The sequence below is a fragment of the Corapipo altera genome, unplaced genomic scaffold, assembly GCF_003945725.1.
Source record: "Corapipo altera isolate COAL_440 unplaced genomic scaffold, ASM394572v1 22b, whole genome shotgun sequence".
NCBI lineage: Eukaryota > Metazoa > Chordata > Aves > Passeriformes > Pipridae > Corapipo > Corapipo altera.
This window is the reverse complement of record NW_020884876.1, coordinates 27,386,179-27,401,262: the sequence shown is the minus strand read 5'-3', so window position 1 is coordinate 27,401,262 and position 15,084 is coordinate 27,386,179. Positions and strand designations below refer to the sequence as shown.

The 15,084-nt window shown below is 39.0% G+C and overlaps 1 protein-coding gene across 1 annotated transcript in view; it reads left to right on the top strand.

The window, feature by feature from the left end:
• BMPR1B (bone morphogenetic protein receptor type 1B) overlaps positions 1–15,084 on the top strand; it is a 29,850-nt gene extending 14,766 nt beyond the window's left edge. Inside the window, exons 4-10 of the mRNA XM_027636176.1 lie at positions 1,415–1,511; positions 2,294–2,432; positions 7,277–7,469; positions 7,943–8,240; positions 10,562–10,737; positions 12,081–12,211; positions 14,524–15,084. Of these exons, the coding sequence (XP_027491977.1) occupies positions 1,415–1,511; positions 2,294–2,432; positions 7,277–7,469; positions 7,943–8,240; positions 10,562–10,737; positions 12,081–12,211; positions 14,524–14,649 (1,160 nt within the window). The 3' untranslated portion in view covers positions 14,650–15,084. The remainder of the gene's footprint in view (positions 1–1,414; positions 1,512–2,293; positions 2,433–7,276; positions 7,470–7,942; positions 8,241–10,561; positions 10,738–12,080; positions 12,212–14,523) is intronic.

Below are 15,084 nucleotides of genomic sequence, written 5' to 3'. Positions count from 1 at the left end.
TGCTGTGGCAGGGGGAATGATGGGCTTGAGTGTTTTCCTGATAGGCATTGTGTCAGTGTCCCCTTTCAAAGGCATCAGCTGGGTCTTGAATGTTTACATTGTTAATGCTCCCGGAGCAGGTAATGGCAGGTTAAAACATGACCAGTGTGATCAAAAGGTGAGTTGGTAGGTAATCTCTATTTGTAATGGAATGGGGAAGGGAAGAAATAGTTTGGGAGCGAAAAAAGAAGGAGAAACTGGATCTTTAAAATAAAAGAGTCTGACAGTAAACTAAGAGTCCCTTAGGAATCTCCTGGTCTCATTACCCTTGTAAATCTGAAACATAATAACATTGTTCCAGGACAAGTCAATAAGGATAGATTTCTTGCATTCTATGATGTGTCAGGCATTAGAGTGAAGGATGAAAAACAGCAAGGCTGGAAGAGCTTCAGAAAACATGGTCCTCATTTGCGTTATACCAGATAGCAACTTCGGGAGGGTGGCACGTAGATACATGCTGAAATACTGTAATTTTGAGAGTTTGGGTAGTAGGGGAGGTTGAAAAAGCATACTGCTAGGTTTCTTTGTTTTTCAGCAGAGAAACATGAATGAAGGTCAGACTTGCTTGCCGGAGCTGAGAATACAAGTTTGGGGACCAATATTGTACTTTAAAGGAGAATATGAGTTTCACATGCCCAGATTGACTGAAATGTTTTAATAGTTTTTATGTAATAGAATTTTCTACAAGTTACTTGACACATTTCATTTTCAGAGTGTTTTACAGAATAGCTGCTGTAAGAATAGTTTTGCCCGCAAACATGGGAAGGACTTGCTGGCACACAGGGCTGCTGTAAAGTGAATGGAGGAGAAAATTCCTGTTCAGGTGTTTAAAACAGGATCCAAGAGAAGGATTATTCTGTAATGAGGGAAATATACTTTCAAGATGTCTTGTGGCCTGCCTTCTTGAGGGTTTGAGTGGTCTGATGTGTCTTCCCTTCTAGGATAAATGGAGTTTTGTTGTGGGGTTTTTCTGTTTGGTTGGTTGTGGTTTTTTTTTTAATGTTAACTACTCAATAGAATGCTACTTAATCTGACTGTTTTAAGATAAACAGTCAAGACACAGAGTTACAGGTCTTGAGTGATTTTTTCATTCAGACACAAAAAGGGAATTGCAAATCAAGGTGATGTTTTGCCTGAGTGAGAGCTGAAAAATCAAATAGGCTTTTGGAGGTGCCAGTTCTGCCCTGGTCAGAGAGGGTCAAACAGAAAGCACATGAAATGCCTGGGGACTCCAGGGATATCTTGCACAGGACTTCATTAGAAAAAAATGGAAATGATCTTGTGCACAACATACTTTTTAAGGTTGTGTCTTTTGAGACTGACTTCTTACCACCTCCCTTCCTGAATTTCCTACCTTTCTTGTTTTTAACCCCAGACTTTGCTGAAGCAAACATCCACCATAAGGCCCTGCTGATCTCAGTGACTGTTTGCAGTATACTTCTGGTGCTTATCATCATATTCTGCTACTTCAGGTAAATAAGGAATAATTTGGCACTTGGGTCCTCCCAACGTTTATCTTTTTATAGCTTAGGAATTTGAAAAAAATAGAAGTGGACCTAAAGGAAAAGAAATGTGAAACTGTAATTTTATAGTGAGAAAATAATGTGTATTTTATTCATGCTAGTCACAGGTATACCTATGTGATGTATTTCATATAGAGTCTTTTGCCTAACATCCTGCAAAGCCGTTCAGGTTGAAGCACAGATTATTCTCTACTGAGTTTAAGAAGGCCAAAGGACAAATTTTATATAGGGTAAATAAACCTAAAACTTCTAAATGTGTTTATGTGGTGAAGAGGTGACCATAAAAGAGAGCAATAGACAAATGTAAGTAAAAGTTTCTAGAATGTTATCATAATATACATGGGTTTAATAATTTGTCACATTTTTTAAACAGTCCAAGATTCCATGACTTTACCTCCTCTGGCTCTTAAAAGTCCACTGTGGACAGTAAAATAAAACCGATTGTTTATTTGATCTGTGTTTTAGTGATATTCAAGTTTCTGAAAGGAAAGCATTTGGTTGCTTACCCCAGATTGCACGGTCTTTGAGTGTTACACTTAAAAGTTTTTATGCTGAAAACAGTTACTAAAAATAAAATAGAAAATTTTGGCCAGTGAGTCCAGCATATTCCTCAAGGAAGCAGAGAAAGCTGTTAGTCTATAAATGAAGGAAATACGAAGAATGATGTACATTATTCATTGCACATTGTTCATTGTATTCAAAACTAATTTTGTTTTCATGTAAAACGTCAGATACAAACGCCAAGAGACAAGGCACCACTACAGCATTGGGCTGGAGCAGGACGAGACCTACATTCCCCCTGGAGAGTCCCTGAAAGATTTGATTGAGCAGTCCCAGAGCTCAGGGAGTGGCTCTGGGCTCCCTCTTCTGGTAAGGAAACAACACTATTTTAATGCAAGTTTCAAAGGCAAAAATGAGTAGAGGGAGACGAGGCACAAGAAATTATATTTACATGTCCTGAGTTGTTGTTTTAGTGTTTTGGTTTTTTTCTCTCCCAGAAATGACAAGGATTTAAACTGCTTTAGAAGCAGGAGACTTTTTTTCATGTAGACCAAGCCAAAAAAAGCTTAGGGTTATTTTCCTACCTCATCTCATTTCTTATTCTAGATATCATAGGGTAAGTACAAGCCAAGGGAGCTCAGGGAATTTCATCAGCATTTGCCCCAGTGTACAGGACAGCATCTGGCCCACTGATCTTGTTTTCCTGCTTTGTATGTGCGCCACACAATTGGGTTTCACTGACACATTATCTAAAGGGAACTGTAGTTCATCAAACTTGGAACCTATTTATTTGTAGGCTTCACTTTGCATTCAGAAGTCAAGAGGTATTTTTTTCCCTGTAATGTGGCAATCTCAAACATTAAAAGCACAGTGATGGAGTTTGTGATTATTTCTGAACAGACTCCATGACGAATAAGCCTGCTGAAAAGGCAAAACCTTCTGTGGCAAAACAGTTCTGTTCTCCAGGGGGTTTTGTTTCTGGGGATCATCATTCCTTTTTAGAACTGGTAAGAAAGCCAGGTTACTTATTTAAAATACTACTTCTGAGAAAATGAATTAGATTTCATTTTAATTTTTCAGAGATGATATGTCCTTCCTGTCTCCCAGACCTGTTAGTTTGTAGTGGTAGGTGTTGTCCAGTTTCCAAGTACTATCTATTTTTTTCCCCACACATCTTTTTTATATACTCTAAAGAAGAAATTAAATGGGAAGATTTATATTTCCTTAAAAATGAAGCAAGGCTGAGTTTGTTCTAGGCTATACTAATGGGACATGGGATATTTCCACCCATGGAAAGGGAGGGATCCTGTGTACAATTTAGAACTATTCCTAATGAGTTCTTCCAACTGATTTAATTGTGAGGGATTCTTCCTTTGTTTGCTTTGGGTTTTTTTGCATAACACCTGCCACATCAAGGTCTTGGTCTTGATGCTCCTACTTGTTACAATGACAGCAAAAATGTAATAATTTTGAGTAAATATAAGGAACTGGATTGTTTTTCTCCGAGAGAATATGTTTCCAACAGCCCATGTGGGTAGCAGGTGCCCTGAGGCATCTCATAACAGTGCATGGCTCAGTACTTCATCCCAGGATCCCAAAAAAGCTGGCACAATGCTGGTTAAGGTTGGTTATGACAGTACTTGTTCTTTATGCCTTTCTCTGTCCCAATGAACTATTTGAAGGTGGAATCTCACTGGTGTCCCTGGGTCTGCTCTTGCAGTGGATAGGAAAACTAACTTCTGCTAATTAACTGCTGTAATGGCCAAGGTGGCACATCCCAGCTGGGTCATTGCTCAGTAGCTCTCAGACCTGTGCTGCTGCTCCATGAAGCAGGAGCCATCTAGTCTTCTGTCAGTCCACCCCTCAAGCCTGGAAACTTTGCAGCCAGCGGACCAAGTGTTTTTTCTCAAGACACTCTTCCCCTGCTCTCCTTTTGCCTACAAAAAACACACACTTTTTTCCCCCAGACTTTCTCAAGTAGTGATTTTGTGTGGAAGAGAAATAAAATGAGAGCTATAATGAATCTTGCACTTGGTAATAGATGTTTGCTGCATTTCCCAGACAGCTACAACTACTACAAGTTCACCATAAATGGACAGATGGTCCCATGCCTGAAACAAGTATAAAGAAAGTCCCTGGCAATAATGCTCTAGACTTTATTGTGCAAGAGTTTCTTTTTAACTCTGTTTCTTATGCAAAGGCTGAAACATCCAGGGTTATACTTTTGGGAAAATGAGATGCAAATTTATTACAAAATGTCACTTTATGCTAAACAGTAATGTTTTTCTTCAGTGCAGAGCATTTATTCTAATGGGTACAAATATTATACCCAAAACAAACATCAGCCAAGATTTTGTCAATACGATGACATTTAGAAAGCGTTCTTTCTCCTGACCTGTTTGTACCTCTGACAAAAGAGTTTGTTGCAGGTCAGATGCTGCAAATCAAACTTTAAATCAAGAAAAAATAAGTTTTAAATAAAGGCTTTGGGCCAACAAACTGAGATCTGTGCAAGTCTGTGCAAACAAGGAGAACCCCATTGGCATTGACAAGTGTAGGCAAAGTTGTTGCCTACCGAGAATTCACATGCAAAACAGGGGAAGGAGATTAGACATTGGGGACATTTATTTCAGTGGTCTGTCTGAAGAGTTTGCTGAATTAGAGTTTAGTCTCTACCTTTTTATGCATTTTTTTTTCCTATTCCACTTCCAATGAGCTTTGTTTTTCAAGGGACTTCACCCCAGCCATAGGTATGAAGTTCTCTGTTCAAAATATTGAAGTCATAAAAAGTTAGTTTGTCTAAATTTTCATCTGCAGTAGCTGAACACATTTAGCTAAATGCCAGAAAAATAGAAAGAGCTGGTAATTGGATTGATTCCACTTGGGGAGAGGAGAGGAAAGAAAAGGCCATGTAAGTTTACCTGGCTGCTAACAGAAATCAAGCAACAAAATATACAAATTTAAAAAGAAATAAAAAAAATCAGCCCCACTCAGTATAAATAATTCACATCAACACATCATTCAGCATACTTATGAAATCAGTTCATCCAACCATTTTGATTAACCTATTTGTTTTAGAAATCCTAATTGGTTTATGATACAAGAAAGGACTAAATTCCTTAAAATAAAATAAATTGTTCATAGGAAATCATTTGACCAGTTCTAGCAAGAGGAAACTAGGTTAAGGCCCTTCACATAGTATTCTGCCGCCTGAAAACCCATAACAGAAATGTGTTTTTCATTTTCTTAATGTAATTTAATAAGAAACTTTTCATCATTAAGTATTGTAATTCCATGTACTTTATGATGCCATTACATATATTTACACAAATTAAGTTATTTGATATAACTACATTATTGTTCAGGATGCATTTTTTAAATGGACAAAATAGAAAGCAACAATGCTAAAATGACATTACAAAATGTTACAGCAAAAATTCCAATGTAATATAACTGTTGTTCAATCACTATATGAGAGTATAAAAGAGAATAAATCAATTTAAAAAATTCAGGCTAATCTCTGTTCTTGGCTTTCACTGATGTTAATCAAAAATAATGGCATTGAAGCTACCATCTTGGAAGTCTAATAATACATTGCAGGGCTGGAAAAATGGAATTCTGTTTAAATGACAGAAGAAGAAAGCTGGGACATTTGAAATGGCTTTGCATAAATGCCACTGTATGTTTTGCTTCTTAAAATTGTCTGTTATGAAAACCAGTGGGTTTTTTACAAAATGAATGATGATAGATAGACCTTACCTAGTAGGTTTTGAGTTCATCTTTGAACATATGTTCCTGCTGCAGTGGGACTGTGGCAGTCCTGCTCAGCATTACCAAACTGGTAGTTTCCACTAAACCTCCCAGGCATAACAAAGGAAGCAAATGATTCTAAAAATCAAGTTTTGCTCATTTCTATCAGCCAAGATTCCAAAAATATTTTGGATTATGTTAAATACATATGATTTCATAGGGATTCAGTTAGTGCATACTTGCTGCAATAAACTGCTTGAGATTTGTATCTGGGTGGTGGCAAAACCGAGTGAGAGACCACAAATTTGAACTTGTCCAGATTTTGCCAGTTGCTTGGACTTTGCATGGGAAATGATAAAATTATTTTCTTTCAAAATCTTTAAAATCCTGCCAAACCAAAAGTCATCAACTGTGGATTGAACTGGCAATGCTGTAGCACAACAGGGTGAATCTCCTGTTGTATTAAGGAGAGGCTGAGTCAGCCATGAACACCAGTGAGTCGTGTTGCAGCATCTACTCATAGTTTTTTTAATGAACTTTTAGAAATATATGATCTGCAGACATGTTCCAATCTGATGAGAATATTAGTCCCCATTTGTCCAAGATTTTTTATGGTTATAAAAGCTTGTTAAATGTAGACACAGGGTCTGTCATCCTTATGAAGAGTATCTTTGCAATTCTTCCACCATGTACATTGATCTTGCACTGCAGCTGATAGCATTAGCTCACAGTACAGGCACTGACAAAGCTGGCACAGACACTACAAAACTGTCTTCTAAATATTTGGGGGGGAAATTGCTTTTTATTGATATGTAATTATGAATATTAAAATACTTGTAGGCAGGTGGGTCCTAACTCGTTAAGTAGTGGCTCCTAACACCAAATGTATATTTTGAAGTTATTAGGCTTGGCATTTTCAAGAATAGGTGATAGGAAGCTCCTATCAGTAATTTTGCTAGTGTTGGAGTGCTAGTACGCTTTTGACTCTTGTGAGCCCTAGCCTTCAGTCTCAGCAGTGTTGAATATATAACAAATATCCCTGTTTTAATCAAAATGTGTTACCTACCCCTTTGGAATTTGGGTAACATTGAGATTAACAGGAGTGTTTGCTGTCAAAACCTTTTCAAAAAGAACAAAAAATATTCCACAAAGTGGCAACATCCCACAGGAAAATAAAAAATTTAAGGTTCGCAGTCACAGGTTGATTTAGTTTCTTGAGAAACCACAGTGCATTTTGAGAATGCATGGAAAGGCTTCTTCACAGTGTACTTACCAGCACTGCATCCTGGAGAAATCGGGGAGCATCTGCAATTGTGGAGCATTGCTGAGATCCATGATACAATGGCTGTGTATTCCACTTTCCTTGGGAAAAGGGCTTCGTGGGAAAGAGACACAGAAGGAGGGAGGTGAATGCAGAGATTTGCACTGAGCAAAGTGTAAGCATCTGTCTTGGCATTTCACAGGTTCAAAGGACCATCGCAAAACAGATTCAAATGGTAAAGCAGATTGGAAAAGGTCGCTATGGAGAAGTCTGGATGGGAAAGTGGCGTGGTGAAAAGGTAGCCGTGAAAGTGTTTTTTACCACAGAGGAGGCCAGCTGGTTCAGAGAAACAGAAATCTACCAGACTGTCCTGATGAGACATGAAAATATTCTTGGTGAGTGAAATTAAAGAGAATTTTTTGATAGTGTACAGGTTTCTTAAGTTTAGTAATTTTGTATTTGCTGTTATCTGATGTCCTTTCCGATGTGCTTTGTTACCTGCTGTGCTCTGCAATTAGCCACCCAGCGCTTTTCAAAGGAAAGTTTTTTCAAGGATTACTGAAACATAAATAAAAGTTAAAAAATAATGGGGTTTAGGGGTTGTTACTCTAAACGCAGCACGTCTACTTCAGCCACCAGTATTTCCATATCTGGGCTTTCTGAAAATACATTAAAGGTTAGAGGTGACACATAGTTGCATGTAAGTAAGATGAAAGAAATTAAATGTTACCAAAATAAATCTGTTGAAGTGGATGACAGTCCAGAGTTCTGAGCAGTCAAAAAAAAAAAAAAAAACCAAAAAAAACCCACAAACAACAAAAAACCTATGAGAAGTATTAATGTGAAAATATCTTTTTTTTTTTTGAAGGATTCATTGCTGCTGACATTAAAGGTACAGGATCTTGGACCCAGCTGTATCTTATCACTGACTACCATGAGAATGGCTCACTTTATGATTATCTAAAATCTACTACTTTGGACACAAAAGCCATGCTGAAACTGGCTTACTCCTCTGTTAGTGGTTTGTGCCATTTGCACACTGAGATCTTCAGTACTCAGGGCAAACCTGCTATTGCCCATCGTGACCTAAAAAGTAAGAATATCCTGGTGAAAAAGAATGGCACCTGCTGTATAGCAGATTTGGGCTTGGCTGTTAAATTTATCAGGTGAGTAGAAGTGAAGAGGCTGAGGAAAAGTTAGTAAATCAGATGCAAATGCTGTCTTAGTTGTTGACTGAGCATGCACACGTGAGCATGCTCCTGCAGTGTATGTGCATACTTTTTGGGCTCTGCTCATCTGTGTGTGAGGTTATCAGTGTGGGTGAGAATGTCACATAAACACCTAATGCAGGTGTATAAATAGTTGATTAGTTCCGTTAGAAACATTAGTTACATTTGCATAAACGTTCAGTTTTCATCACTTCATTCTCAATAGCTACTCTAGTATTGTTTGCACCGGTAAAAGGGCATGGCACTGACAGATTGAAGTCATGTCAGTGAGCTTGTCACTGAAGCATTCAGCTTGTCTGATCCCATGAAAATTCACTCACAACTTATATAGAAAAATACTAATCATTTGCACAAGTTACTAACTGGGATTTATTGAAAAGGACCCCATTTGGGCTGCCTTTTGTTTCATTTCCTACAAATCAAATTGCCAAAGTACAGATTTGATTTTTGAAATGGCTTTTAAATTTGATTTAAAAAGATGGTTGTGTGTTTAAACAACTTAGAAAGGACCAGACAAGTAGAACTTTACTCACTCCTGGGATTCATAAGGAGACATTGCTCTCTGACAGCTCTGTTCAAAAGGGGTTTGAGGGTGGTGGTCCTGGTGGTGGAGATATGTGTTCCAAAATCTCTGATTTTTCTGTACACAGAAATGTGTCCAGAATACATAGACTGAAGGTTTCAGTTTCAGGGGTCAGCTTTGAAACTGTGCGCTCCCTGAAGTATTAAAAAAAAAATAAATTAAGAATTCTATACAAATCTTGAACTGAAATTATTCAGAGTGAAAGGAAAGGCAGTTTTTATGTGCTCTTCTTGCCATTCGCTTACCCACTAGGTTTCTTGGTGAGGCTTTTCCTTTATGAACCTGACCTTTCTTTAGGACACAAGAAAGGAATATTTTTACTTTGAGGAACAGAGGCCTAGAAAACAACAACTTGAAAATATACTGTTAAAAAGTTTTGGGGAAGAAATTCACACTTTGCAGGCATACCTTGCCTGACAAATACAGAGCAGCACACTGCTTAGCTATGAACGAAGAACTAGGAACTACCAAGTGTTGTTATTAAAGAAGGTGAAACATGCATTTGTCACAGTCCAAATGGAATTTACGTTATGTACTTGACTTGTTTTCTTACTGAATACTTCCTCAGGCAGCATTTTTCAGGTAAGAACAGGAAATAGTTGAAAAGGGTGTGCTCTGCTGAAGCTAATGATTCTAGTAAAGTTCTTTGTATTTCTCATTTAATTTAAAATATTGCAAAATTGTGCACATCACTGGATTTATGTTACATTCTTTGGGGTGTACAGAAATGTCACCAGCATATATATAATTTGAGGACTGTGTAGGTGACTGGTTGTACCTCAGACTGTGCTTTTTTTTTTTTTTGTCATTTTCATAAGAGTAGGTGAAACAAAAATTGCTGTACGTGAAGAAAATTACAGGAGTATAATTATTCTGTGAGCTTTTGTTGTATCCATCACATTTAAAATATGTACATTTTGGAGGTGGGGAAAGGAAAACAGATCTTTTTAACGAAACCAAAATATATGCTGTATAATAAACTTATAAAAACGTTAAAACTGATACAGCTGAATCTGAGTTAATAAGAAAAAAAAGCTTCCATTCACATAACTAATGGGAATGTTTCCCATTAGAGAAATCTTGTCTCTTCTGGTCACTGTGTGAGGTGTGACACATTTGCTTAGAATTTTTTACACATTTATATCTCTGTGTCTACATATCTTGATGTGTAAAGGTTGGAAGAGATCAAACATAATACATGCAGAAAATAACAATTAGATCCGTCTTCCTCGCAGATCTGATGTGCTAACGCTAAGTGATACTGTGCTATTTAGTATCCTCCATTAATTGCTAAGGCTAAAGCATTAGGTGGTGGAGTATGTTAGGAAAACAGCATTTAATGAAGATTTGATTGTTATCACTAACATTAGAGCCTGGGCTAATGCTAATGAAATCTCACAAATGTTACAGCATCCCTGTTGAGTCTTATCTCCATTGTGGTTCTACATTTGAATGCTTAACATAGCCTCAGGCAGGTCAGCCTTTTAAGGAGGATTGCCTTCACACTAAGAGGCTTTTCTTGCAAAAATTGTTCCATTAAGATTATGCATTACTTTTGACCTTTTTTGAGAGTGGATGTGGTGTGAATGTACTACATCTCCCATCTAAATTGCTTTCTTTTCAAGCCACTTTGTTGCATGTCTGATGCCCTTTTTTTCTCCTCCTTTTCTTGTAGCGATACAAATGAGGTAGACATCCCTCCAAATACCCGAGTAGGAACAAAACGTTATATGCCTCCTGAGGTGCTGGATGAAAGCTTGAATAGAAATCACTTTCAGTCGTATATCATGGCTGATATGTACAGTTTTGGACTCATCCTCTGGGAGATAGCAAGGAGATGTGTTTCAGGAGGTAAAGAGCTGGGAGATCACTTTTAATTGTGTCAGTGAACCTCAAATCTTCCATTACATCTTTTTCTCTGGGTTGTTGTTTTTACAGTAATAAACAAATGTGGATAAAACATACAGGTAACTCTCTCAATATCTGTTCTCTTGTTGAAACTTAAAGTATGAGTCAGTGCTATTTCTGCAGCAGAGATTTAGACTGTATTTTAATGGCTTGTTTGAAGGCAGCAGATGCCTGCATTGAAGAAGTATGGAACTCATTTGGGGGCCTTTTCCAAAGGCATCATGTTTCTGCTGGACTGGGTGTGCTAGCTAATTTAGCAGAAAGAAAATAGTGATTTATTTGTTTTGTTAGAGTTATATAATAGGAGGAGAACAAACAATTTGGGGTTTGCTGTGCTGCTGTTTGAAACAAAGAATGTTTACAGGACAAGTAGCAAAAAAAACCAGAGGGAAGTGGTACTTATTACATCTCTATCATACCGGTGATGTCCATTTTAATTTCTTTCTGATATCAGGCGATGAAGTATGAGGACAGCAAAGACAAAGCAATGCAGCCAGCTGCAGACTCAAGGCATAGATCCATCCTTGTACGCATAAACTACGTGTGCTTTCTGCACATAGAGCTTAGCGTAGTGCAGGAATGATGGGTGTTATTACCTCTCTTTTGTCACTGAGAAAGTTAAATGCAGAGAAATGACTTGGCAGTAGTTACGTGCCAGTTTGGTGACAAGAGTAGAGCATGTCTCTCTTGGGTCTCCACTACCTTCACTATGCTTTATGAGTCTTTACAGCCTGCAATATTGTGCTGAGTGCTTACCCTAGAGGAGCTGAATGTCACTGATCAGCAGCATGATCCTTGTGTTTAAAACCTGGTGAAGTGTATTGCAGTGATGTGATGTTAAATCGGTAATATTTTTGTCATTGTTGCTGTGCACAAAGCATGGTACCTTTCTATGTTCTGAAAGGGCACAGAATGCCCTTTAATATATTCCAGGTCCTCTGATAAGAAAGAGACCTAACTCTGTCAAATTACTCTGATACAGACCCTATATTAATAGCCCTTTCTGTGAGAACCTCATGGAGATTGCTGGACTGAACAGCAGTGGTGGAAACTGTCTCACTTGGCAAGTAACTACACTTTTGGATTAAGATACCTGACCAGTCTTTTCATGGCAGTGGTTACATTGGAACTTGATTGTGGAATAAACTCCTAGGGCAGGGAAATCCTTTTAAGGAGAAGTACATCTAACTGTTAAACAGTATGGCCAATCTGTTATAAAATGAGAGGGGAAGAGGGCAGTGGAAGTTGTTTTCTGCAAGTGATGGGCAACTAATTGCTTCTTTCAGGAATAGTAGAGGAATATCAGCTTCCATATCACGACCTCGTGCCCAGTGACCCCTCGTATGAGGACATGCGGGAGATTGTGTGCATCAAGAGACTACGCCCCTCATTTCCCAACAGATGGAGCAGTGATGAGGTATTGTCCCTCTTAATATGTAGTCTGTGTTTTAATCGGAGCGAGTGAGTGAGACTGACCCAATTCTGCATCATTTTGAGGGAGGAGGACATTTACCACTGGTGATAGCAGCAGTCACAGTGTAACAGGGCTTGGGCAGGAGCAGGACCTTCTCAGAGCACCCCACTGAAGCAGAGCCCCATGGGCCATAGCCTATCGTATTTGCAAACAGGTTCCTCGTGTGCTGTCTACTAGATCCCACAGTGATAGCAGGCTGTGGTCAGACCTTAGTCTCTCTTCTTGCTTCTTGCATTCATTTTGCTCTCTGCTCCTGGCATTAAAAGCATCAATTCAGTGGCTAGCCAAAACTTTCTCTTTTGTAAGAGAAATTATTTTGTGTAATGAAGTAGCAGCATACTTGATGTACTAGCAGCCTCTTCAGTGTGTACTGATGTTTGGGCTGTAATTCCAACCTTCTTCCTTTATTTTATTTTTTTTAAGAAGGAAATGTCTTCTGTCTCTTTGAAATCAAATGAGCATACAGCTTTTCTGTGATCACAGGTGAGCCGGCTTGGAAACAATTTTACTGTGATTTTTTGCTAACATGAGCACAAGATATTACATTTCACTTATGGTATTGATGGCCAATAGCACTGACTACAGTAGCTGGGCTGCACTGAGGGGCACCAGTTGCTCACCCTTCTACATCTTACAGAAAAAAGTGCTCATATACCTATTCGCATTTTAGCAAAGAGGACTACAGAAGTGGCCTTTCGAAGGAGATATAGTAGGCAGAAAATGCTTTTCAGTGTAAAATCAGGAGGTGAAAGGGGTGGGGGAGTATCTGAACTCTCCCTTCTCAGCATCTGTAACAAAGCAGAGTTGTGCTTGTGGGATCAGAGATGAACAGTTGAGGTACCACAGGCAAACCTGTCAACGGTTCTTGAGGTGCTGTGGAGGAGGAGTCATTAAACATGTTAATTGGTATAGTTTAATGCTGTAAAGTTTTCTACAGTCACAGAAGACAGCTGCTGTTTTGAAAGAGCAGCATGTAGATGAATGTTCTGCAGGTAGATTTAGGGGGCATGAGATGTAGGCAATTTGGGAATGGGAGGCAAAAATGAAGCAACCTCTCTTGAGGGTTTGTGCAACAGCCAGTGTGGGAAGTTCTAACCAAAACTCACCTGCCCTATCCTCTCCCTAGCCCAATCGCTTTGAGTCTTCAGACTGGGACTGTAAACACTGGAGGAAGCTCTGTTAGTAGCAGTCCTGGGGAGGGCTTTAGTGGGGTGGCATGCAGTATGTGTTTGGTCTGCCACTACACATATTAAGGACTGGGGAGGCTTGTTGTTCTTGATTAATTGGTTAGTGTCCTCAGTAATCCCTCTTCAGGCATTCCAGCAATAAGAGGTAAATTTGTTATTGCACAGTGCTTGTGTATTAATAAAAATGCATTTATAAAAATCTACAGTAATCTGAAATGTGTTCAGCTAGTCTGGGCACTGCTGGTGGTGTTTATGTGTAATGCCTTTCAGGCTCTGCACTGCTTCTGAGCCAGAAGTCTCATGAAAACCGAGAGCAAGTTGGATGAGATGGAAAACTTCTCTTTTCCTGTTGTAGCAAGCAAGTACTTCAGGCAGCATTAATCCATAGGCTTGTGGGGTCATCACCTGGCTGCAGTGCCTTATGTGATGCCTTATGTTTGGAAGAAGGTGGTAGGGGCAGAACAGGAATGTGTGCTGCTTTTCCAGGATGTCAAAGGCAATGCTGAGGTGCTGTCAGCAAGGGAGCTGTTGCTGGGAGTCAGAGGATGATCTGGCTATGTTTCGGAAGTGAGCAAGGGATGGAGTGGACAGGGTAGAGCTGAGCTGGGTGCTTGTAGGGGACTTCACAGTACAGATGGCTGAGCAGGAGCTGTTAGGTGCATGCTTCATGCTTGTGCTGGTCTGAACCCAGAGATTGGTTCCTGGCTGAGGAAAACAAATTCCACTAAATTTGTGCAGCAAAGGGCTCACTGTACAGAGCCACACTTGTGCAGATCAGACTGCATGGGTTTGGGGAAGGGGAAATAAGAAAAGGGCTTTTGTGGAGTGTACAGCCAAGCCTAGACTATAACTTGTCAAAAATTTTAAGAGTAATTTTCATATTTGGAGAACTCTCCTTAATATACAGAAAACAAAAGCTTTTGGAAGGCACTATCAGCCAGCATGTTGTAATTTTTTCATTTGCCCTTAGAAAAGACCTTTTCCCTTCAGCTTTTCAGCATTGCCAACAACTGCAATCTCCTCTTCCACTGATCCACATGGGACTTTCTCTCCTGCTTCTCTCCACAGTGCTTGCGGCAGATGGGGAAGCTGATGATGGAGTGCTGGGCTCACAACCCTGCCTCCCGGCTCACAGCCCTGCGGGTCAAGAAAACACTTGCCAAAATGTCAGAGTCACAGGACATTAAGCTTTGACTCTGCCAGAGGCAGCTCTTGTGTAGGCCCATGGAAACGGACTTTCTTGTGCAGGCAGAAGTCCTGAAGAGGTATCAAAAGTCTTCACTAATAAGTTCCTTGAACAGAATCATGCTTAAGAGCAGCTGTAAGTTTTGAAGAGACTATCCTTTGCAAAAATCACCCGAATTTTGACATACGAGATCGAAAGAGGCTTGTCTGCCCTTGTTTACATTGGGAAATACAGTTTTAGTAACTGGTTTAAGATTATGCATGTTGCTTTCCATGAAAGCCACTTATTATTTTATTATTATTATTGTTATTATTATTATTTTGATTGTTTAAAAAAGATACTGCTTTAAATTTTATGAAAATAAAACTTTTGGTTAGAAGTAAAAAAGATGTATATTGTTACATTAAAAAAATTTGGAGGGAACTGCTGAAAATGAAAGCAAA